This window comes from Chrysochloris asiatica, unplaced genomic scaffold (genome assembly GCF_000296735.1).
Source record: "Chrysochloris asiatica unplaced genomic scaffold, ChrAsi1.0 scaffold00275, whole genome shotgun sequence".
NCBI lineage: Eukaryota > Metazoa > Chordata > Mammalia > Afrosoricida > Chrysochloridae > Chrysochloris > Chrysochloris asiatica.
This window is the reverse complement of record NW_006408793.1, coordinates 2,294,868-2,320,229: the sequence shown is the minus strand read 5'-3', so window position 1 is coordinate 2,320,229 and position 25,362 is coordinate 2,294,868. Positions and strand designations below refer to the sequence as shown.

The 25,362-nt window shown below is 38.0% G+C and overlaps 1 protein-coding gene across 1 annotated transcript in view; it reads left to right on the top strand.

Annotated features, from left to right (window-relative positions):
* ARHGEF28 (Rho guanine nucleotide exchange factor (GEF) 28) overlaps positions 1 to 24,460 on the top strand; it is a 183,022-nt gene extending 158,562 nt beyond the window's left edge. Inside the window, exon 28 of the mRNA XM_006874402.1 lies at positions 24,303 to 24,460. Coding sequence (XP_006874464.1) covers positions 24,303 to 24,460 — 158 coding nt within the window. The remainder of the gene's footprint in view (positions 1 to 24,302) is intronic.
* Positions 24,461 to 25,362: the final 902 nt, after the last annotated feature.

The window sequence follows — 25,362 nt, the reverse complement described above, 5'->3', positions numbered from 1 at the left end:
GCTGTCAACGGTTCATATGGTAGTCAAACACTTAAGCATTTAAGCTACCTAGGATCTCTTGGGCTCATTATGTTGTTGTTGTTGTTATGTACCGTGGAGTCGGTTCCTGTACAGGGTTTCCGAGACTGTAAATCTTTACGGGAGCAGAAAGCCTCATCTTTCTCCTATGGAATAGCTGGTAGTTTCAAACTGCTGACCTTGCGGTTCACAGCCCGATTCGTAACCACTACACTACCAGAGCTCCTTGGGCTCATTATAGGCAGGCAAAAACAGTGGGAAAAAACAGGTGAACCAGGTCTGTACCAATCATTGTGTACATGGAAACTGGTCATTAGTACTTATTTGACCTCCTAAAGTTAAAGCCCTTGACACACTATTCAAAGACCTACAAAACTTACTTTTTCAGCAATTCCCCTCGGTTCACCTTCAGGAAGGAACTCATATTTCAGGTGAAGTTGACAACTCTCCGTTGGTTGATGAAATCTACAATTTCTCCTTTTTGTGCTATGATGAAATACATGCTATTTGAGGAGGACATGTATTCCTGTAGCCATCCTGGCCTGTCTTCATGGCTCAGTTCAGATTCTGTTGCCTCTCTGAAGACTTTCTTGGCCTCTGCATCTGGAAAGTTCTCTCTTTGGAAGGTCTCTGAGGGATGTCCTCCTGTAGAACAAGACTCTGCATTTAGACTGTCTTTATTGTAGTTATCTGTGTCCACATCTCCCTCCTGGGAGGTTATAGGCTTCTTGAGGGCAACATGTCTTTTCAGCAGTCTCATAGGGAGTAGCTGAGTCTGCTCATTATGATCCTTGGTTGTTCATGGTGGCTGATACCATTAAAGAAAAGTTAAATTATATGATACCATCATGACTCCTTTTTAAGAAGAAGAGATCTAACAGGAGAATGTAGTGCAAACTTGGAAATTTGTGATACTTGGTGGATAATTTAAGAGAAATTAACTGTCTCTCTCTTGGTTCCAGTGCTTGTCATAGATCATATGTCAGGAAACACAAGTATAAGCAGCTAGAATAGACCCATGTGCATGACAATGTTGAATAATTTCCTGCGAGAAGAGACGGCTCCAAAGTAGAACAGATTTGTCCTGTGACCTACATGTTTTCTTGTGATCATGGTTTTGGTGGTTTAAGCCTAATTTTGGCTCTGTTCTGAAAACTGCTTGCTTTTCTAATAATGCAGTTTCAAGAAATATGTATTTTAAATTCACAGACATCTTTGGATGTAAAAAGAGCATCCAAAGGAGTTAAAGTCTACATTGAACAACAGATAAATTTCTGAATATTTTGTGTCTTACTTTTTAAAAGGATAATCTTGTTCGAATGGCTGACAAACTCAACACAGCCATTGGAAAATATATTTCAGGATTTGGTTCCTTGGAAAATGTTATTTCAAGCAAATAATAAGAATTTCAAAATTAATGTTTCTCATTTAAAAAAAATGATATATCTCTGAAAACCATTTACATCATTTTTACATCACTTTCTCAGAACAGATAGACAATGTCAAGTCTTTGACATCTCATAATTTTGCAGTTGATCAAGAGAAGGAAAAAAAAAAATCCCACTCATTTGTAGATCTTTAAAATAAAGAATTAGATGCCAATTTTTTGGTTTTTTTCAAGTCTGGTAATAGCATAATTATTAAGCAGCAGGTAGGACTAATTAGCTTGGGTGTGTTTTGATCTAATTGCTTGTCTTCTTCTGGTTTAAAGAAAAACACTGTATGTTGTGTGCTTAAGAATTTAAATAGCTGCTTTTTCCTCGACTGAACCAGAAAGAAGTAAACGCAGCATTAAAACTCCTAGGTTCATTTCCTGCCTCACATTCAGCTGGCAGAGAATTTAATTTGATGCTTCTTCCCTCAGTAAAATGAGAGGCATAACTCTCTAAGTGTGGGTGGGATCAGGGAGGTAGGCAGTTTCCGGAAAGCCAGTTTTGTGTCTGTGATACTGAGAAGTCCTAGTCTGTAGATTCCTTAAGAAAAATTCAAATAATGACCTACATGCCATTAATTCAACACACTTTTTTTCTCTTTGCTGCAAAAGACCTCTTTTATTTATTTATTTATTTATTTATTTATTTACTTACTTACTTATTATGTCTTTATTATGAACTGAGTGATAATTTGCATGGGAGAATATCAGCTTTACACCATTGTTTCATTGTAATAATTACAATTTCCTCTGTGTATCATCATTCAACAGTATTTGCTTTTATTCCCTTTGTTTTTGAGCGGGGAGCGTGTGTGTGTGTGTGTGTGTGTGTGTGTGTGTGATGTACACAGAAATACTCAGCAATATATGATCATTTAAACAATTGAAGGGCACATTCTGCAAGTTTGCCTCCTGGCCGCCAGCTCTCAGTCCCTTTCTTTCCATGAATCTAGAGTCCTCAGCTGCTCCCTCTCTCCAAGTCCTCATCTCTGCTTCCATCTTTGGTGTCACTGCTTCTCTGGATAGGGTTCCACATTCCGCTTGTGCTCTTCTCCCTTGATGGTCCTAGGGTCCTCTGTTTCTCGACTGTAAGATTAACTACTCCCCTGTTTTTGTTACAAAACTTCTACCTTTACAGTTGTGACCCTCGCAATTATTCATGATAACAATTACTCACTATTGTAATTCAACATACTCTTAAAAGATTATCTCTGCTTCTAAACAAGAACTTCAAGATCTTAATTTGTTTCAATTATTTAAACATTGAACTTGACATTCTATCAGAATATATTATGGACAATATGCAGAAATAGATAGAATAGTCCAGTAACCACACATGTTTACCCATCACCCAAATTTAAAAATTAGCAAGTTATGACCATTCATACCACCCTGCATACCAAACCAAATCCACTGCTATTATTATGAAGCAAATTATGAAAGTAAATGGCAAATGTGTATGTGTTTATCCATACTTCAATATATATTTTTAAAAGATTAAGACTTTTTTTTTTGTTGTTGTTGTTGTTAAGTGCCGTCGAGTCGGTTCCGACCCATAGCGACCCTGTACAGGGTTTCCGAGGGTGTAAATCTTTACGGGAGTAGAAAGCCTCATCTTTCTCCCGCAGAGCGGCTGGTAGTTTCGAACCGCTGACCTTAAGGTTCACAGCCACTACGCTACCAGAGCTCCTTTTTTTAGTTATGAAAAATTTCAAACATACAGAAGTTCTACAAAATATTTATCACAACTATATTTAATGAATGTTAACATTTTACCTTATTTGCTCAGTTACCTCTTTTTGCCTTTTTTTTAAAACAAAAAAAGGAGTGTTACAGATATAGTTGAAATTCCTTTTCCTTATTTTTTTCTAAAATCATGTATAGCATCATTTCCATGCATGTTTTTATGCAATTGGACTCCTAGTGTGGTGCTGTGGGCTAATGCGCTGGGCTCCAAGGTCAGTTTGAATCGCAAGGTCGGCGGTTCAAATTCACCAGCTGCTCCTCGAAACCCTATGCAGCATCGCTATGAGTCTGAACTAAGTCGAAGGCACTTAACAAAAATAACAACAGATACACCTACTGATGTAATTTCATGTGTTCTGTTGTACATAGGGTCACTATGAATCAGAACCAACTCAATGACACCTAACAGTAAATACTATTCTATCTTCTGGGATGTCAGTCAGTTGTTAAATGTTCCATTCCCAAGGTGTTATTCCAATCAAAAAAGACACAATTGAAAGAAAGCTCTTTAAACCAATACCGATTAACTAGACCTGGTGCTTTCCATAGCAAGTGTGTGTGTGTGTGTGTGTGTGTGTATGTGTGAATGAAACAATGGAGCTCCTTGAGAACTCAGACTTTCTAAAACCAGCGTAGCTCCCCTGGCCTTGAGGCAGATAGGGCAGAAACAAGCCTCACAGTAGGAAGAGAGAGAAGAGAGTCATGAAATTACCTTTTTAGTGCTTTTAATTTACATATCACTTTATGATTTAGGTTTATCAAGCATTCCCTTTGAATGGTAACAAAACTGATTTCAGGTAGATTTTCTCTTAGTACATTAATCAATTTAGGCTCGTAGGATAGCAACAGCTTCAAATAATATGGAAGGACATATTTCAAAATGCACGTCTTCAGGTATAGGCTAGGATTTGGGCTTGTGCCTTTAAAACTTTTTTAATAAACAATTATTATTATTTTATAAAAGATGCTTACCTAGATTACATTTACTAAAAGGGTTATAAGAAAAAAACAGTAATCCCTAACCAGTTTTATTTCCTCTTTACACAGTAGAGCTACGTGACCAGCTATCTTAGTTTTAGCACTGAAATTCCTGTTTTGAAAACTCCCCTCAGTTCTAGCAAACCAGTAGGTTGACCAGAAAACATATGCAGAAGCAGTCACATTTGAATTTTCATGTTGTTTCCTTCAGTGTTTAAGAATGCAGATTTCTAAATAATACACTTTCAGTGCTAATGTATCGGTTTATTAACTTAAAAACTATCAGTATCCTTTCTATTTTTTTTTGTAGATGAAACTTCTATTTATAGACGAAGCTGTCTTATGCCCCTGCCATTATCCTTCCAAAATGATACAGCTCAATTTTTGGTTAAGTTGTTGTTTAGCATGTGCATTACTGTGACAGTCTGAAATTCTCTACTGAGTTGTTTCTGACTCCTGGCAACCTCCCTGTATGTCACAGTAGAACTGTACTACATAGGGTTTTCTGTGGCTAAGATTTTGGAAGTAGATTATCAGACCTTTCTTCCAATGTACCTTTGGGTTGACTTGAACCTCCAACTTTTTGCTTAGCAGTTTAACATTTTAACTGTACTATCCAGGGACAATATAAATACAATTTAATGCTCAATCAAGGAGTATGTATAGTGTGGTTAAATTTATTGTGTAGCTTAACATTTTTCTTAGAGTTCATAATTGCCTGGTTTCTTTATTTGCTCTGTGTTTCTCCTACTTCTTGTTATTTTTTTCCTCCAAAACGTTTACACCTTTCTTAATAATTTATCAGTGTTACTTTACACAATTCAATAAATCCTGTAGCAGCTTCATTTTCGTTCCTGGAGATTCTACTTTTAGGGTCCTCTGTCTTCCTGTTCCATTTGTGGACTGGTTGCTCTCCAGATCCCACTTCATAGTTGTCACCCTGGGTAATCAATCCTTTCCCAGATCACCAGTATTGGATTATCTGTGTCCTTGAACCCATGTTTTATCTTTTATATTGTCTTATTTGTTAGAGGATAGCTCCAGGGCCTTCTTAAGCAAAGATGTAATGGAAGTATGTATTTTTGATTAGTTGGAATTTTTTTTTTTCTTTCATTCCATGTAAGTTAAAATCCACCAGCAGTTCCTCAGGAGAAAGGTGAGACTTTCTGCTCCTAAAGCTTTACAGTCTTGGAAACCCTCTATAGGGTCACTATGAATCAGAACTGACTCCGTGGCACACAGCCACCACCGCTACCACACTAGGTTTATATTTTGTCTGGAATTGAAGCTCTAAAATTATTTTCCCTTGCAATTCTGAAGGATTTGATTTCCAGGATTGCTGCTAAAAAATCCAAGGCCATGCTGACTCTTACTCATTTGTGACTGTTTTTTACTCTCTCAGAGCTTTTAGAGTTTTCTTTTTATTCCCTCTCTGTGACTGTTACGAATATATGCCTTAGTGTGTGTGTGTTGTTGTTGTTAAATTATTTTTATGCTTATTTACTAGGTACTTTCAGTCTAAGGTTGTTTAATCTTGGGAAATTTTCTTTATCTCTTCTTCCACCTTTTTTTGGAGCTATTCCTTGTTGTTGTTGTTAAGTGCTGTTGAATCAACTCCAGCTCAGAGCTACTCAGTATAGGGTTTCCAAGGAGCAGCTGGTGAGGGTGAACCACCAGTCTTGTGGCTCAAACCGACTTTGCGGTCCTGAGCATATCTGATTTTTCTATCCTTTTAAAATGTCACTTTCTTTATATTTTTATTCTAATTTCTACAAGAGTTTCTTGTCCTAAGGAAACCCGGTGGTATAGTAGTTGAACACTTGACTGTGAATCAAAAGGTCAGTGGTTTGAACCCCTCAGCTGCTCTACCGAAGAAAGATGTGGCAACCTGCTTCTGTAAAGATTAGCAAGCAGCCTTGGAAGGAAGCCCTATGGGGCAGTGTTAGGATCCACACCAGTGTGGTGATGCATTTTAACCAATGATCCCATTGACTTAAAAAAAAAATAATCAGCTTATCAAAGTTTTAATTTCCAAGACATTTTCTTTGTTCTCTTCTAGTTGCTATTTTTTGGAAGTTTGTTCTTTTTTTATAGTAGAAATGCTTTTAAAATATCCCTTTGAAGACAATAAGTATGGTTTGGGGATGTTTAATTTAGCCTCATGTGTTCCTGAATTATACTCTGGTCTTTTCCAAGTTCGGTTTGTCTCTGTGTATATTTGATGTTGCTTCTTTCATTTTCCATTGTACACCTATCATTTTGGTTGGGTGTGAGAACTGAATTAAATCAGACATATGTGCAAAGCATATATAACAGTATTTGGTACTTAAAAAGTATGCTGTTTCTATCATTTTAAAGGCTTTCCACAGTCTTGCTGTTTATATTTAAGGACCTCCTTGAATTACCTCAAAAGTAATTATAGACATTGAATCTTTTGGGGAGAACGTAAAAGTACAAAGATTTAGTGTTGTAAGAAACTTAAAAATCTTTCAGATCAAGGATTTGTGTACTTTAGTCTGTTAAGAAGTGGTCAAGTAGTATGTTAAACATACTAAGGCAACCACAAAAGTGTCAAAACTACTAAATCTGGTACATGTCATTATATGAGAAAATTGAAAATTGCCCCCATAATAGCAATTATCTTCCTCACTTACATTTTGACTTTTTTTTCTGTGGAGGGAGGGTGTGGTGTTATAGCCATAGCCCAGGATTGCTAAGATTCTATAGCCTGTTTTATCTGAGTCACACACAGCCCTTAATTTGGGTAAACCAATGGGCATGTGCTCTCTATGTGGCTGTCATACCAAGTGTTGAATGAGAAAGGTTGAGGACTGCTGTCTTGTTCAAGTGCCTACATTTAAAAATGAGAAACCAGGCATTCTAGATGTGATGATTATTACCCAAAGTTTAACAAAAGTAGAGGCTTAGAAGGAGAATCCTATCCTGCAACTCTATGTTGACATTTTCAATTGGATTCTGCTAAGACAAGGATCAGACTAAAAGAAACATACTTTCTAAATATTAGAATTCCAAACTAATCATGCCCTATGATGCTAATTAGAGCATGTAGAATTTTTGAATTGGTATTCACTAATTCATTCATTGGACAACATGTATATTATGACCTGAAATTTATTTTGATACTATTGGAATTGAAATTTCCTATTTCTTAAATGTTACTCTTTTTTAGCTTCAAATTAAGTCAGACTTAAAGGATGAAAGAATAGGAATCCAAATTCCAAAAGAACCTTACCAATTAATTGTTATGAACAAATACAGCCAGGGTATAAAACACGATGTTTTCTAAATTACTAGACATCTAGACATGAGCAAAGACTATACCTTAGTTTGTCTTCTTTTTTATCGCTAGCTATAAACTCAAATGAACCTTATCCATTTTCTGACATAGAGTCACACAATTTGTATATCTTTCTAAATTGATCATAAACCTATATGCAGCAATTGCCAATGACTTGTCATACCATTGCATTAAAATTGATCCAAACATATTTGGCATCCAGAGAATAGGTTTCTGCTTTATTGCCACAAGGTCTCATTTATATGAGAAATATAGACACTACACTGTTGGAATGACACAGAACCCTTTATAATTTTAGTTTAAATTTTCAGAAGGCTATGACCTTAAACTCCATGAACACACACCTAGCTGTACCGATGACCAAATCACCTAAGTGTCCCTCTCTTTTTCCTGTCACACTGGATTATCCTGAGGGCAGATCCAGGAGATCTGATTATTACCTCCAAAAAGATATCTTTCTTTAAAAGATAAAGGGTTCTTTAAAAAACAAAACGACCCCCCCACCAACCCAAACCCACAATATCATTATCATGCCTCTTTTTAAAAAAAATCAGTAGTTGTTACTTAAAATTGTACTGTTAGTACTCAAATTTCTCTGTCTCATAAATGTTTTTCCATTTGGTTGGTGTGAATTGGGATCCAAATGATTCCATAAATGGCATTTGGTTAGTATACCTTTTAGGGCTCTTTTAATCTAAAGTTCCCTTTGTCCTTCTCATTCTCTGTATTTTAATCTTGCGATTTATTTGTTGAAAAGACCAGGTAATATTTCTACTAGGAATTTTTGATATTCTGGATTTTGCTGATTATATCAAATGGTGTAATTAAATATATTTTCTGCCCCTGTATCTCTTGTGGAGTCCTGATGTAACGCTGTAGGATAAGCACTGGACTGCTAACTACTAGGTAGGCAGTTCAAATGCGCCAGCCACTCCTTTGAAATCCTATAAAGGGTCACTATGAGTCGCAACTGACTCAACAGCACTTAACAATAGTAACAAAATCATATTTTTGTAAAGTGTATTACCTGTAGTTGGAACTCATTGCTTCATTAGAAATAGACTCTCTTTTTACTACTATTTTATTGTTTCATTTTAGGTGCAAGTTTATACAGTGATTTAAACAGTTTTATACCAAGAGTTTCATGATATTGGTTACAGTTTTCACAGTGTGTCAGCATTCTCATATTTCCTTTCTGTTTGTTTGGGTTCCTTTGATCTAGCCTCCCTTCCCCTTCTTGTCTTTTCATCTTTGCTTTTGGGTCACTGTTGACTGTTTGGACTTACATACCTTTTAAAGAACACATTACTCACAGGTGATCTAGTTTATTTTGTATTCCATTTACGTGACTGAAAGGTGACTTCTGGGAGTATTTTAGTTTTCAGTTACAAGGAAATCTTAGCATAATAGTTGTGGGGGATCCCTCCAGTCTCTATCAATCTAGAACATCTGATATAGCTATATATAATTGTATGAATGAAACGTTTGTTCTACATTTTTCTCCCATTCTAACTGACCTTCTGTAATGTCTCTGTGGTAGCTGGGCACCATCTAGGTCTTCTGGTCTCAGGCTAGAGGAGACTGTGATTCGCATGGACTGCTAGTCCTGTGGGATAGTTTCTTCTTTGTGTCTTTGACTTCCTTCATTTTCTTTTACTTCCAATGAATAGATATCAATGATTGGATCTTAGATGGCCACTCCCAAGCTTTTAAGAATACAAGTGCTACTCATCAATATCAGAGGCAAAACATTCACTTTCTGAACTATGTTGTGCAGACTCTATTTTTTAACATTAAAAAAAAAGCTTCATGGAAAGTGTTGTATATTTCCTATTGAGCCTGGTTGTCCCTTTTTGTGACATTAAGACTGATCTGTGGGTTCAGATGTTACCAGCTTGATCCATCCATTACAGAATTTCCCATCAGTTTTTGTTCCTAATGGTTTTAACAGGATGTTTATTGCCTGCGCCTATTATTTTAGTTGAGTCACTAAATGATTCTAATTCAATCACCAGCTCCCTGGTTGCTCTCAGGTATAGGAGTATGAGCTACCAAATTTAGAAAAGCTAACCTATTTCCAGTTCCACTCTCCCTGATTTATCCTGCCATTTTGACCACTGTCTCTTTCATAGTCTATAAGTAGTTCCTAATTCTCCAGTGCAGGGTGGTTACATTGAAGTTCCACTGTGACAAAAGGCTCCCTGGTTAAATAAGTGTGGGGTTGCTGCATATTGAGTTGCTTCTTAGAGATTTATAATACATGACTCGAGCCTATTACAGTTCTTAGAGATCTGTCAATCAAACTCTTGATTAGCACACTATTGCGTCAACTTATTTGATCACTGTATTCCTTTACCTTAATATCTATTAGAATCCTCTCTAGAGAAACACACTTTGAAGTGAATCTCAAGGAAGAGAGAAATGTGGAAGAACTACCCCATGCTCCCTTGGAGTTTGCTAATGCTAATGTTATCACTTCATAGCAGTGGCATCTTTTGGGGGAGCAAATCAACGTTCAGATCATAGCGAGGACTGATATATAATGTTTTTTGATTGCTTTAATTGCTGTGTTTCTTGGCAGCATTACTTTTCTAACCAACATAGATTATTCCAAATACAGTAATTACTGAGAAGAAAATTAACAAAAACCCAACTATCATAGTCAAAACTTATAACACAGATTATAACACAGTTTGCTTTCTCTTGTATTATAAATGATGAATCTCTCTCTTCTCTCTCTCACTCTGTCTCACATACACACACACACTAGAGGATACTTCCAATGATTTTATTTCAGGTGCAGTATTAGTACCTAAGGAATAGAAAAAGAAATCACCACACTAATTTAGATTGCTTACTTCAGTTATCAACTCCAGATTGGTTTTCATGCCAGAAGTTCACATCCTGTTTGTGACTCACTATGGAAAATTGAATTGAGCAAAATTAGGGACACAGACCAATTTTCTTTTGCTCTAAAGGTACCTCAAACTCTGCACAATAGATGTTTTCTATTAGAAGGGAAACGTTGTGCATTAGTGCTCCTTAGAAAAGATAGTGATTGCCAGTAATGCCATCAGGAAACGATTTTTTAAATGTTTCGGAGTGTAAGCATGAATTGATCATCAAATAGGGAATACAATTTACTTTGCAGAGCTGGAACAATACTCGTAATGATACTATATATATACATTTGAGGTAAAGTTATTCAAGCAAAGTGTGAATTTTGATTTTAAGAACATGCACAAGGAATATAGTAATAAGAGCCACAAGTGAGATGCTTGAGTAAAATAAACAAAGACAGCGAGGGCCGGAAGATAGGAAATTTTGTTTTGTGACATTTGCTGGAGAGGATGCAATGGATGTGACAGAGAGAGGGTGGGACAATGTGTCATCTATGAGCTCAACTTTAGATTAAAAAACTTTTTGCAGCTCTGGCTTCTGAGTGCCTGCCATCAAGTACATTGTTGAGCTAAATTCAGACCTTGACAGTTATGATGATGAAAGTCTCACTGGGGGTTCTGTGCTTTTAGATTTAAATAAAACTTTCATTTAAAAATGATCTTGATTTAAAATGCTCTTCTCTTCAGAACATGGCTTGTAGATAAAGACTAAGGTAATTAAATACTTTGGGATGATAGACAGCCCTTTTCTATTTGTCACAAATCTGTTCTTTACGACAAGTTACTCTGAATTCTTCTATTCCCAGGAGGTGAACTCAAGTGCAGATTTTGACTGTGAACCTCTCACTCATCAGCTTTCCAATTAGAAACTAACCTTTGAGGATTGTGGGTAGGCCCATCTCAGATATGTGTTGTTGATGAAGGGGTGGGGCAAGTGTCTTGTGATTATCCTAAAAAGATTTTTTTTAATTTAAAATGCAATTTAAGGTAATGGTTTTGATTGCATTTCTTGAGTATAAAGTAGCTGAAAATTGCATTCATATGTTGCATCTGTAGAATACTGTTTGGTGAGTCACTGAGCCAAAATACAGATGCAAAAATTATTATACAATATAAGATGTTTAAGAGGCCTTGTTGTTGTTTAGTGCCTTTGAGTATTTTCCGACTCATAGAAACTCTCATAGGGTTTCCAAGGAGCAGCTGATGAGTTTGAACCACTGACCTTGTGGTTCAAACAGACCTTGTGTGATCAATCATGTAACCAAGATGCATTGATAATTACTGGTGATGGAATATGGAAATTGGAAATGAAGGTGGAGGATCAGCAGTTCAAAGATAGAACCTTGGTGATAGATAGGAGACAGGGGATCACATGATAGAAATTTTCAAGACCAATGGCTCATTCATTGGAAATACCTTTTTTTCAACAACATAAATAGCAACTATTTATATGGACCTCTCTGGATACAATACACAGAAATTGAATTGACAACATCTGTGGAGTGAAATAATGGAGAAGCTCGATATCAGCAGTCAGGACAATGCTGGGGGCTGACTGATGAACAGATCATCGATTGCTCATCTGCAAGTTCAAATTGAAGCTAAGAAAATTAAAACAAGACCATGAGAATCAAAATATGACCTTCAGTATATCCCACCTGAATTGAGAGTCTATCTCAAAAAGAATTTTGACTCATTGAACATTAAGGACTGGACATCAGACAAGTTATGGGATGCCATTAAGGACATCATACATGAAGAAAACAAAAAGTTGTTAAAAAGATAGAAATGAGAGAAAAGAGCACAATGAATATCTGAAACTTGCTTATCAACATGAGTAAGTTGGTAAAGAAAAAGAAATGGTGATGTAAGGTAATGAACAGAAGATTTCAGAGTAACACAAGGACAAAGTGTTATAATGAGATATGCGAAGGACTAAGGTGTGCCTGACCCACACCATAGTATTTTCAGTAACCTCATATGCATGTGAAAGCTGGACAGTGAATAAGGAAGACCATAGGAGAATTGATGCCTTTGAGTTACGGTGTTGGAGGAGAATCTTGAAAGTGCCATGGGCTGCCAAAAGAACCAATAGATCTGTTTTGGAAGAAGTGCATCCAGAGTGCTCCTTAGAGGCCAAGATGACCAAACTTTGTCTCTCATACTTTGGACATATTGTCAGGAGGGAGCAGTCGCTGGAGAAGGATATAATGTTTGGTAAGGTGGAGGGTCAGAGGAAAAGAGGAAGACCCCCAAATGAGATGGATTGGCCAAGTGGCAGCATCAGTGGACTCAAGTGTGGCAACAATAGTGAGGTTGGGCCAGGATTGGGCAGTGTTTTGTTCTGCTGTGCATAAGGTCGCTATGGGTGAGTACCGACTCGATGGCACCTAACAACAACAACAACAACAACAACAAAGAGTTAGAAAACCAAAAGGGAAGAACACTTTAGGCATTTCTTAAGCTGAAAGAACGCGACAAGAAAAGTCAACACTTATGTTACCATATTGAAGGATTCTTTGGACAAAACTTTGAGCTATGCAGGAAGCATCAAAAGAAGATGGATAGGATGTGTACAGTCATTGTACCAAAAATAATTGGAGAGCATTCAGCCATTTCAGGAGTTAGCTTATGATTAAGAATTGATGTTACTGAAAGAAGTCCACACTATACTGAAGTCATTGGTGAAACACAAGCTATAGGAATTGAAGAAATAACAATTGAAATGTTTCAACAAACAGATGCAATGCTGGAAGGTTTCACATGTCTATACCAAGAACTTTGGAAGACAGCTACGTGGCCCATCAACTGAAAGAGAGTTATATTTGTTTCCATTCAAAAGAAAGGTGATCCAGCAGAATGTGGAAATGATTGAAAAATATCATTAATATCACATGCAAGTAAATTATGCAAAAGATCATTTAAAAATGGTTGCAGCAGTACATTGACAGGGAAATGCTAGAAATTTAAGGCAGATTCTGGAGAGAACGTAGAATGAAGTGTATCACTGCTGATGTCGGATGGATCTTGGCTAAAAGCAGAGAAATCCAGAAAGATGTTTACCTGTGTTTTATTGACTATGCAAGGGAGTTAGACTGTGTGGTTTGTAACAAATTATGGATAACACTGTTGTTGTTTGTTGTTAAGTGCTGTTGAGTCAATTCCAACCCATAGCGACTCTGTGTAATCTTTCCAAGGAGCAGCTGGTGAGCTTGAACCACCAACCTTGCAGTTCAAACGACTTTGCCGTCTGACGCATTAGCCCACAGCACCACACCAGGAAAACATTGTGAAGGATGGAAATTCCAGAGTACTGAACTGTGCTTATGTAGAACCTGTACATAGATCAAGAAGCAGTACTTCAAACAGAACAAGGGGTTTAAAATCAGGAAAGTGTGTGTCGGGATTATAGTCTTTCACCATACTTCTTCTATCTATATGTTTAGCAAATAATCTGAAAAGTTGGAATGTTTTGAATTAGAACCTGGCATCAGGATTGGAGGAAGGCTCATTAACAATCTGTTATACAGATGACGCGACCTTGCTTGTTGAAAGCAAAGAGGACTTGAAGATTAAAGACTACAGCCTTTGGTACCGATTACATCTCAACATAAAAAATACAAAAGTCCTTCAATTAGACTAATAAATAACATCTTGATAAATTGAGACGATATTGAAGTTGTCAAGCATTTCAGTTTTCTTTGGACCCACAATCAATGCCCATGAAAGCAGCAGTTCAGAAGCCAAATGAAGTATCACATTGGGCAAGCCTTCTGAAAGATAAAATTTCAAAGTGTTAAAATGTAAAATTGTCACTGTGAGGACTAAAGAGCACCTGATGCAAGCCATGGTAGTTTCAGTCGCCTCCTATGCAGGGAAAATTGGACAATGAATAAGACAGCTGGACAACGAAGCTGGACAAAGAATCAGGAAGAGCAAAGAAGAATCAATGCATTTAAATTATGGTGCTGGTAAAGAATGTTGACTATACTATGGCCTTCCAGAAGAATGAACAAATTTGTCTTAGAAGGTGTTCAGTCAGAATTCTCGTTAGAAGTGAAGATGGTGGAAGTTTGTTTCATGTGCTTTGGACATGTTATCTGGAGGGACCAGTCCCTGGAAAAGGACATGGTACTTGAGAGAGTAGAGGATGAAGAAGAACAACAAAAATATCCTCAATTAAATGAATTGGCCTAGTGGCTTCAACAATGACTATGAGGATGGTGGTACAAGACTGGGCAATGTTCCTTTCTGATGTGCACGGTGTTGACATGAGTGAGAACTAACTTGCTGATGTCTAAACAATAGCACTGGTGATCTAGTTGGCAAAATTCAAACATTGAATACTCTCTGGAGCAGTAGAACAGTGTTCTCATCCAATATGCCTGGACTCTCCATGAGTTGGAGTTGATTCCAGGGCAAGGGATGTTTGAATCATTTTTTTAAGTCTCATCCTTCATGAATCAAAACCCAGAAAGGCAAAGGGACTCCCCAAGGTTACCTGTTTACCTTGTGCTTTAAAAGATTTCACTTGTTTCCCAGTTTAGGAGATACTTTCTTCATTTTTAATGTGGCACATGGTTGCATTTTACCTATTGAGAACATGGTCTGGTCTTGAAAATAACCAATTATCCATCTGGCTCAAGAGAATGGCAATGATGGTGAGTGGATGGAAGACTACTGATTTTTTGTCCAGCCAAGTGTCAGCTTTTCTGCAGCTGATTTATATCATAGTATGTTATCCCAGCGCCCACATTCTTTTCATTACTGGTTAGAATTTCAACAGTGGCACATGAGAAAAGCATAAGAATGCTAAATCCAAATGCCAACAAGTAAGCTGCAACTAATTGCTAAAATTAAGGAAAACAGGAAATTGTCTCTGGGTCTTTATGATCTTTTCAATGAGTGTTCCTTGGAAGTGCAGATACTTTCTGTCCCATGTACATATACAAGTGCCCGCTAAGTGTAGGAACTTACAGTTTTTAAAAACTTTGTTAGAAGCCTAATTGAGACATCACAATGGTCTGCATAATGTAAGAAAATTCTTTGTGGAATCTCATGTTTCAGTGGGTGAATAAAAGCTGAGATATGTAGAAAAAGCCATAGATTTAAACCTTTATTTAATTTTTTAAAATTTCACCTTATTTGTGCTTATTTTAAGGTTAATATTCAGGGTCCCAAGATCAACTTATTTCTTTTATGTCAATAAAGAGGGAAAGTTGTGCTGAGACACTTGGTTGAAAGGTTCTTGGAAGTTTGAAGTACTATAATAATAGTATTGGGATTTAACCCAATTGTGATTGTATTAATATTTCTTTTCTTATTAAAAATGAGTTCTATTTGTATGTCCATCAGTTTATAGACATTTTTATTGCAAGTGAAATTGGAAGATTAATTTTACCGTCAAAGAATTCTGCTTTCTGAATCAGTAAAGTTTTATTTTAACAAATGTTTTTTAGTTTAGCATTCTATATGATGATCATCGTCTCAAGGGTAAAACGTGTGGAAAAAGGTGGCTGGCCTTGAGAAATATACCATTGCCGTGTCGGTTCTTTTGGGGTTGAAGTGGAGTAATAAAATCAGAGATCATGGAACAGTTTCTAATTTCAAAGACAGATTGTCTGACCTTGCCTACATAGTTCAGGTAGAAACCAAGAAGGAACATGGAGAAGGAAATTGAGTTCCCGTCCAGGTGACACACAACCCAAACAACATCCCATAATACATCTGGAATTACAATGTGGACCATTCACCTCAGGGTCCAGCAAGCTCTCACCTATAAAGGTTTTTCTCCTGTATTTTTATTCATATGTGAAAAAAATCTTAAATATCTATACCTACCTCACACACACACAAGATTATTTCCCCCCACCGGCCCCACCTCCCATTCATTCTTGGTTCTCTATCTTCTTGAACTCAATATAATTTAACTTAAAAATAATTCTGTTATGTACTTGGTTCTTTGGTTTTCTTTTGAACAAACGTCTATTAAAATCATTCAGAGAACTCCCCAGGTACCCAGATTCACCGTTGTTTGGACTCATTGCTCCATGCTTCACACCCCAGAGAAAGGCACAGGGATTAGAGACTTCCACAGTGCCTAGCACTAACATATTTGTCAGCAATCACTTCCAGCTGCCACATTCAATGGATGATTTTTCATTCTTCATGCAATATTTCTTGGATCCTAGTTAGGAGGTGGTGCAGTTATGGTTTAGCAAACTGCTCTCCTTCCCATTAATATCTGCTAGATGGAGGCTTTTGCATTTTTTGTTTGTTTATTTAAATTAAATAATGATACCTGTCATATAACTTAATATTAAACTGAGAAGATTTATTTCTAGAGGTGAGTTGACTTCATTTATTCAAGAATTGGGAAAAGGAATTGAAAGTGTGAATGTGTGTTGTGACCACAGACAGATGTACTTTTTCTCCCCATGTGGTAAAGCATTATAGGTTGATCTGTAATCTTTTCATAATAGTGAAATCATCACTGGGGAAGTTTGCATTTGTCTGGTTATGAGGGAGATTGCTAATTTGTTAACAGTTGGTATATCACTTTAAGGTGGTCAGATGTCTGTTTTTAGGAGTAAAAGTGTCTTAATAGTAGTTGTAGATGAGTGCCGTTGAGTTGGTTCCTCCCCATAGCCATCCTGTATAGGGTTTCCGAGAAGCAGTTGGTGAGCTTGAATTGCCGACCTTGTGGTTCAAAGTGACTTTGCAGTCCAGCGCATTAACCATCAGCACCACACCAGGACTCCAAGTCTTATATGGTACTAATAGATGATAAATATTAAATATCCAAACTAAATCTATTGCCATCAATCTGATTCAAACTCATAGCAAAACTATAGGACAGAGTAGAAGTAACTGTTCCGTAGATTTTTTAAAAGTTTTTTTTATTGTGGATTAAGTGAGAGTTTACAGGGCAGATCATCAGTTTTACATTCAACAAATCATACACCTTGTTTCATTACAATAATTATAACCCCCTCTATGTACCATCAGTTAACAGTATTTTTCTCTATTCACTTTAGCTCTCTCTCTCTCTCTTTTTTTTTTTTTAACACTCAGGTATATATAATAATTTACACCACCAAGAGCACATTCTGCAAGTCTGCCTCCTCGCCACCAGCTCTTAGTCCCTCTCTTCCCATGAATCTAGAGTCCTCAGCTCCTTCCCCCTCTCTCCATGTCCCCATCTGTGCCTCTATCTCTGGTGTTGCTGATTCTCTGGATAAGGTCTTGCAATCTGCTTGTGCTCTTCTCCCTTGATGGTCCTAGGGTCCTCTGTTTCTGGATTATAAGGTTAACTACTCCCTGCTTTTGTTACAAAACATCTATGTTTACAATTGTGACAGTTGCAATTCGTCATGATAACAATTACTATTGAATCATATGAATCTTATCTCCATCTCTTTTAACCACACCCATCTAGTACCCATCAGTGGGGACTCTTTCTTCCTGTCCTATAGATTTTTGAAGGCTGTAGCATTCTCAGAAATTTGAAAGTTGATCAACCAACTGCAAGAGATCTAAATATTTGTACCCATTTCAAATAAAGGTGATTTAATAAAATGTAAAACTTATTGAACAATATCATTAATATCGGATTCCTGGTGTGACACTGTAGGATAAGCACTAGGACTGCTAACCACAAGGCTGGCAATTCCAAACCCCCAGTCATTCCTTGCAAACCATATATAGGATCACTATTAGTTTGAACCAACTGGACAGCACTTAACAACAACAATCATTAGTGACTTATAGCAAACGTACACACAACCCAATGAAACACTGCTCAGTCCTGCGTCAGCCTCACAATCATTACTACACTTGAGCCCATTGCTGCTGCTACTGTGTCTATGCCTCTCATTGGGGAGTCTTCCTCTTTTTTGCTTTACTAAGCAAGATGTCCTTTTCCAGGGACTGATCCCTCCTGATAATGTGTCCAAAGTATGACAGACAAAGTTTGAACATCCTAACTTTTAAGAAGCATTCTAACTGTACTTCTTCCAACACAGATTTGTTTGTTCTTTTTTTTTTTTTTTTAAGTTTTTATTGTGAACTGAGTGATAGTTTACTTGGGAGAACGTTGACTTTACACCATCATTTTATTACAATGATTACAATCTCCTCCGTGCATCATCATTCAACAGTATTTCCTTCCATTCTTTCTGGGGTTTTTTGGTTTTTTTTTGCTTTGTTTTTTGGGGGCAGGGATAGGTACACAAAAACATTCAGGAATATGTAATAACTTAAAGGACCAAAGGGCACATTCTGAAAAAGTCTGTCTCCTGTCCACCAGCACCTAGTCCCTCTCTTTCCATGAGTCCAGAGTCCTCAGCTGCTCCCTTTCTCCATGTCCTCATTTCTGCCTCCATCATTGGTGTCGCTGCTTTTCTGGACAGGGTCTCATATTCTGCTTGATGGTCCTAGGGTCCTCTGTTTCTGGACTGTAAGATTAACTACTCCCCGGTTTTTGTTATAAAACTTCTACTTCTACCTTTACAGTTGTGACCCTCGCAATTCGTCATGATAACAATACCTCACTATTGAATCATAAGAATCTTATCCCCACCTCTTTTTACCAGACCCATCTAGACAAGATGAAAACTATTCCGTGGGGTCTCTACCTTCCTCTGTACACTCTTACGCTAAACTCCCTCTTGAAAACTTGTAAGCCAGTCACTTTGTGCCTTTATCACCCCCTCATTTTAGGTAGCCAATGTCTGAGTTGCCCGTTCCTATCTTTGTTTGTTCTTTTGGTAGTCCATGTTAATTTTAATATTTTCCTCCAATACCATAACTCAGATGCTCAATTCTTCTATGGTCTTCTTTATTTATTGTCCAACTTTCACATGCATATGAGGTTATTGAAAATATCATGATTTGGGTCAGGTACACCTTAGTCCTCAAAGTGACATCTTTGCTCTTGAATACTGTAATTAGGTCTTCTTCATCAGATTTATCTAATGCAATAAATACATTGTTGGTTTCTTCACTGCTGTTTCCATGAGTAAATAGATCTGAGTAAAATGAAGTCTTTGACAACTTCAATCTTTTCTCCATTTATTAGTCCAATGTTATTAGTCCAGTGGTGGGAATTTTGTTTTCTTTACATTGAGTTACAACCTATATGGAATGCTGTGGTCTTTGATCTTCATCAGTAAGGCATTTAAGCCCTCTTTGCTTTCAGCATGTAAGATTGTATCATTTCATATCACAGGTTCCTAATGAATCTTTGTTCAACCTTGATGCCATGTTTTTCTTCATATAATCCAGCTTCTCTAACTATTTGCTCAGCATGCAGATCCAATAAGTATAAGTGTAGAGCCCTGGTACACACCTCTAATAAGTTTAAACAATGTAGTGTTTCTTTGTTCTGTTCGAACAACTGCCTCTTGGACTAAGTACAGGTTCCTCATGAGCATGATTAAGTGTTCCAGAATACTCATTCTCCACAATGTTGTCCATAGCTTGTCATGATCCACACAATCGAAAGCCTTTGCATATTTAATAAAGCACAGGCAAACATCTTTCTGGAGTCCTGGTGTGGTGCTGTTGGTTAATGCGCTGGACTGCAAACTCCACTTGAACTGGGAGGCATGCGGTTGAAGCTCACCATCTGCTCCTTGGAAACCCTATACAGGATTGTTATGGATTGGAACCTGACTCGATGGCACTGAACAACAACAACAACCATCTTTCTATTGTTCTCTGCTTTCAGCCAGATCCATCTGACATCAGCAATGATATCCCTTGTTCCCTGTCCTTTTTTGGATCCAGCTTGTACCTCTGACAATTCCCTGTCATTGTACTGTTGTAGCTGTTTTTTAATTACCTTTAGCAAAATTTTAATTGCATGTGATATTAAATCATGTGCAAATTAAGTTTTGCTGAAGTGAATTCATTAATGGTTAAAGCAGCATATCAGAAGGGAACTGCCATTAATTCAAGCTGAGTTCAGGGGAAAACATGGAATGAGGGCTATCATTTCTGATATCAGATGGATCTTGGCTGTAAACAGAGAATACCATAAAGATGATTACCTTTGTTTCATTGTGGGTCACAACAAATTATGGATAGCATTGCTTAGAATGGGAATTCCAGACCACTTAATTGTGCTCATGCAGAAACTGTACACAGTCATATAGAACAAGGGAATTCGGGTTGATTTAAAATCAGGGAAGTTACATTTCAGGGTTGTATCATTTCATCATACTTATTCAATCTGTATGCTTAGCAAATAATCCAAGAAGCTGGACTAGCAGAAGAAGAATGCTGTGTTATGATTGGAGGAAGATTCATTAACATCCTGTTGATGCAGATAATACAACATTGCTGGCTGACAGTGAAGAGGCTTTGAAGCACTGGCTGATGAAGATCAAAGACTACAATTCAGTATGGATTAGACCTCAATGTAAAGAAAACAAAAACTCTCAGAATGGGAATAATAAGCAACGCCATCATCAAATCAACCCAAACCTATTGGCATCCAGTTGGTTTTGACTCATAGCAATTCCATAGGCTAGATTAGAACTGCTCCATAAGGTTTTCAAGGCTGTAAATCTTTGTTAAAACAGATTGCCATATCTTCTTCTACGGAGTGAGCTGGTAGATTTGAACTGCGGACCTTTCAGTTAGTAACTAAGTGTTTAACCACTGTACCACCAAATGGAGAAAATATTGAAGTTGTCAAAGATTTTATTGTACTTGGGTCTACAATCAACACCCATGAAGCAAAAGTCAAAACACAAACCTTGTATTTCTTGCCTTCAGCAAATCGGCTGCTAATGATTTCTTTAAAGTCTTAAAAGCCAAGATGTCACCTTGAGAGCTAAGGTATGCCTGACCCAAACTACGGTATTTTCTTTTAAAATTTTTATTGTGAATTGAGTGAAGGTTAACAGAGCAGATCATCAGTTTTACATTCAACAAACCATGTACTTCTCTTCATCTCCTCAATGACATACTAGTTATCCCACTCCCTCACTATGTTTCTTGTTTCCATACCACCTTTCTTTTCCCACCCTTCTGAATTTTGTTCTTAGCAAACTGCCCTTGGATAGAATGTTTAACCATTCTAAGGTGTGTGGACAACCATTCTAAGGTTGTTGTCTTCCCATATCTTTTGCTTGCCTGATAACTGAGGCATAGAGAATTCAGTTCCAGACATAATGGTAACCATAGGCCGTAATCTTTGGGTTCCACCAGTCTCAACTTGATCAGTAAAGACAAGCCATGGTATTTTTAATTGCCTTATGTGCATCAACCCCTGGACAATGAATATGAAAGATTGAAGAAGAATTGATGCATTTAAATTATGTTGTTATTGAAAAATATTAAATATATTATGGACTACCAGAAGAGAGAACAAGTTTGTCTTGGTAGATGGAGAGCCAGAATGTTCCTTAGAAGTGTGCATGGCAAAACTTTGTCTCATGTACTTTTGACATATTATTAGGAGGGACCAGTCATTGGAGAAGGGCACGATGCTTGGTAAAAATAGAAGATCCATGAAAGAGAAGCTCCTCAGTGAGGTAGATTGGTCCAGTGACTGCAACAGTGAGCTCAAACCAGTGATTGTGAGGATGGTGTAGGACTGGGCAGTGTTTCTATTTCACATAGAGTTAGAACCAACTTGATGGTATTGAGCTACAACAACAATAATCTTTACAGAAAGAAATTGCCACATATTTCTCCTGAAAAGCAGCTGGTGTGTTTGAACTGCTGAGCTTTCAACTAGCAGCCCAGCACTTAACTGCTGTACCACCAGGGCTCCTTATTAAATGTCTGCTGTTGTTGCTGTTAAGTGCTGTTGAGTCGGTTCTAACGCATAGTGAGCCAGTATAGGGTTTCTGAGGAATTGCCAGTGCTATTCCAACAATGCCACACCAAGACTCATTAAACATCTGGTGTTTCTTAATTCAGGAAATATGATGAAGTTACTTTCAACTCAACAAGAAATGAGAATCACACAAGAATTTTGATCAGATGAGCAGAGTGTCCTTAGTAAGGATGGGTCCTCTGAGTTCAAATCTTCCTAGCTGCATAACTTTGGGCAAGGATATAACTAGCTTGATCCTCAGTTTCCCAATATGCAAAGTGTGAGGTATAACATTTTGAAGATTGAAGAAAGAGATGAAGAACATAGAAGACCTGGAACAGTTCCTGTATCCCAAAGAAGCACTTGAGAAATCATTATAGGCAGCTTCAGCAGCTGTGTTCTGAGTAGTTATTGAGTTATTCCCGACAGGATTTGGAAACAGGTTCAGCAGAATCTGTATAAGTCACCTCCATGCACATAGATGTTTTTCTTTGTGCTCCATTAAAAGATCAGGGATGGCCTAAACATGTGAGTAAAGCTGGGAAGTAGCCTGGCTTTCTTACCTTCTCTTTCCCCTTGCCCCAGCCCCCAGGATCCTCTAAACTTCAGTGGCATGGTTCAGCCTTTGACACTGTTCCTCCTACTTTCTGAGGTTCTGGTCGCTCCTTCCTTATTGGTCCTACCTCCTATTGGAAGAAGCCATGAAATGAGGTGATACAAAGGACACTGCATCACCAAAGATGGAGCCTTGTGAGAACTTCTGTTCTTCTTTCCAGCCAAGCCTTTCTTTTGACCTTCTCTAGTAACTAAGGCTGCTGTTCAGGAAGGCAAAAATCAAATGCATTTCTATCATGAGGATGCAAGCTGTTATGTGCATCTATCTAAACGAGAGAGGCTGTGAATAAAATCTGGCAAGGTTATAAGGGCATCCTGTTGGTGAGTGAATGCTGAGGAGGGGTGCAGGCTAGCCATCTTCCTGACTTGCATTTCCATACACTACTGTTTCCCTGACATCTTGCTGTGGTTAGTTTTTGTCAAGTTGGCGCTGACTTCTGGTGACCATATGTATAAGGGGATGGTAAGTTGCCCAGTCTTGTGCCATCTCCATGATTCTTAGTGTATCTGAGTCCATTGTTGTGGTGATTGTATCAATTCTTCCCATTGAGTGTGTCCCTGGTTTTCACAGATCCTCTACTTTTGCCATGACAGAGCTGATAATTAGTAATTTGTGCCCCATGGCTGAGACCCAGGGAGAGTGGTCAATGGAACAAATGCAGAGAAAATGGTTTGCAGCCAGGGTCTTCTTTTTCTCCACACTAACACCCTCCTTTATCTCCCTTTTAAACCACACTACTAGAGGGTTTACCAGAGAAAAGGGAGAATAGGCAGTGCCCTGCTGTTGCTAGGCAACCAGAAAAAACACACACACAAAACCCCAAGCTCAGTCGTCGTCAATAATGGACGATTTTTTTCCCAGGAATCTGTGGACTCCTGCTAAGTAATTCATGTAGTGTTAACAGATTTGCATGATGCTGAGGCTGGATGCTCTCCTTCACCCTTCAATTCCTTTCTCCCTACCCCCCACCCACATCAATGAAGTCCCACATCCATAATTTAAAGCTGGAGCTCGGTTCTTGACTTTGAGATATTCTGAGGGAAGGGGCCACGTAAATGCAAATAAGCTTTAGTGCACAGCTAGAGTATTTTTAAGGCCTTGAAATTTTTTTTTTTTTAATAAATAGATATGCCTTTCTCAGCAGAAAGTGTTTTAATGGCCTGTGGATGCTGACAGGCCTGTATTCATTTGACAGTTCCCTGGGAGCATTTTGTAAAGGGTGATTTTAGCTACAGGAGAGGTCTGCGCATATTACCAAGCACATTGGAACGATAGGGATGATTCATTCCATCGTCCGATGTCCATTTTGTTCCGTTCTCACTGTGCTCAGCCATTCTCTCTGCAGCAGAATGCATGCCATTGTATTTCCCAGTCTTGGAGAACCCTGTCTCTGATAAGTGGTGCCACTTGTCTGGTGGGTCCCATGCTGACTTCCTCTAACCTGTACTGTCTGTTTGTTGCAGATTTGCTAACATCCCTGACTGAGTTCCCAAACTCCCAGGACTCAACTGCACCTCAACCGCTGACATTTATAGCAAAAGCAAAGCTGAATCTACAGACACTGACCCGACAAGATGAAGAGACTGGAGAGCCAGCTGAAGAAAATATTGTTTACCTCTAATTGTATGTTGTTATTTTTCCATGTCAAAGAAAACAAAACACTGGCACTTTGAGCAGAACTTGTTGTGTTCTCCTCCTGATGTGTGTGTAATCGTCTGTGTCCAAATTGTTTTAAGAATAATATTTAATATTTCATGCAAGTTCATTTGGGGTGGTTTGAATCATTAAATTATGGAAAGCAGCTCTGTTTTTTTTTTTTTTATCTTTACATTATGACACATAATTTCAGATTTCTGGAGGTGAAATGAACTTGAATAAACAGAAGTATTTCATTTGACTCTGAAGCAAAATTCCATCTTGCATTTTCTTTGGGATGATTTGTATTTTATAATGCTTTCTCAGAGGAAATGATACGGATTTAAACAGAGTCCTGGTGTGGCACAGTAGGATAAGCACTGCACTGCTAGCTACAAGGTCAGCAGTTCAAAACCACCAGCCACTCCTTGGAAACCCTATACAGGGTTACTTTGAGTCTGAACGAACTCATTAGCACTTAACAACAGCAACATTTGTAATGTGTCAATTTTCTCAGGCACTACTGATCATCTGTGAACTGCAAGGTCAGCAGTTTGAAACTACCAGCTGTTCCGCAAGAGAAAAATGAGACTTTCTCCTCCCGTAAAGATTTACAGCCTCAGAAACCCTGTACAGGGTAGCTATGAGTCGGAACTGACTCCACCCATGGCACTTAACAACAACAACAACTGATCATCAGGAGTAGCCTCAGGGCCCCAAAAGGCAGAGGAGGGTGTGGCAAGGGCTGGTCAAGTTAGTTTTTTGTGTACTACTCGTGTGGTACTGTGGGCTAATGCACTGGACTGCAAGTTGGTTTGAACCGCAAGATCGGCAGTTCAAACTTACCAGCCGCTCCCTGGAAACCCTATGCAGGGTTGCTATGAGTCA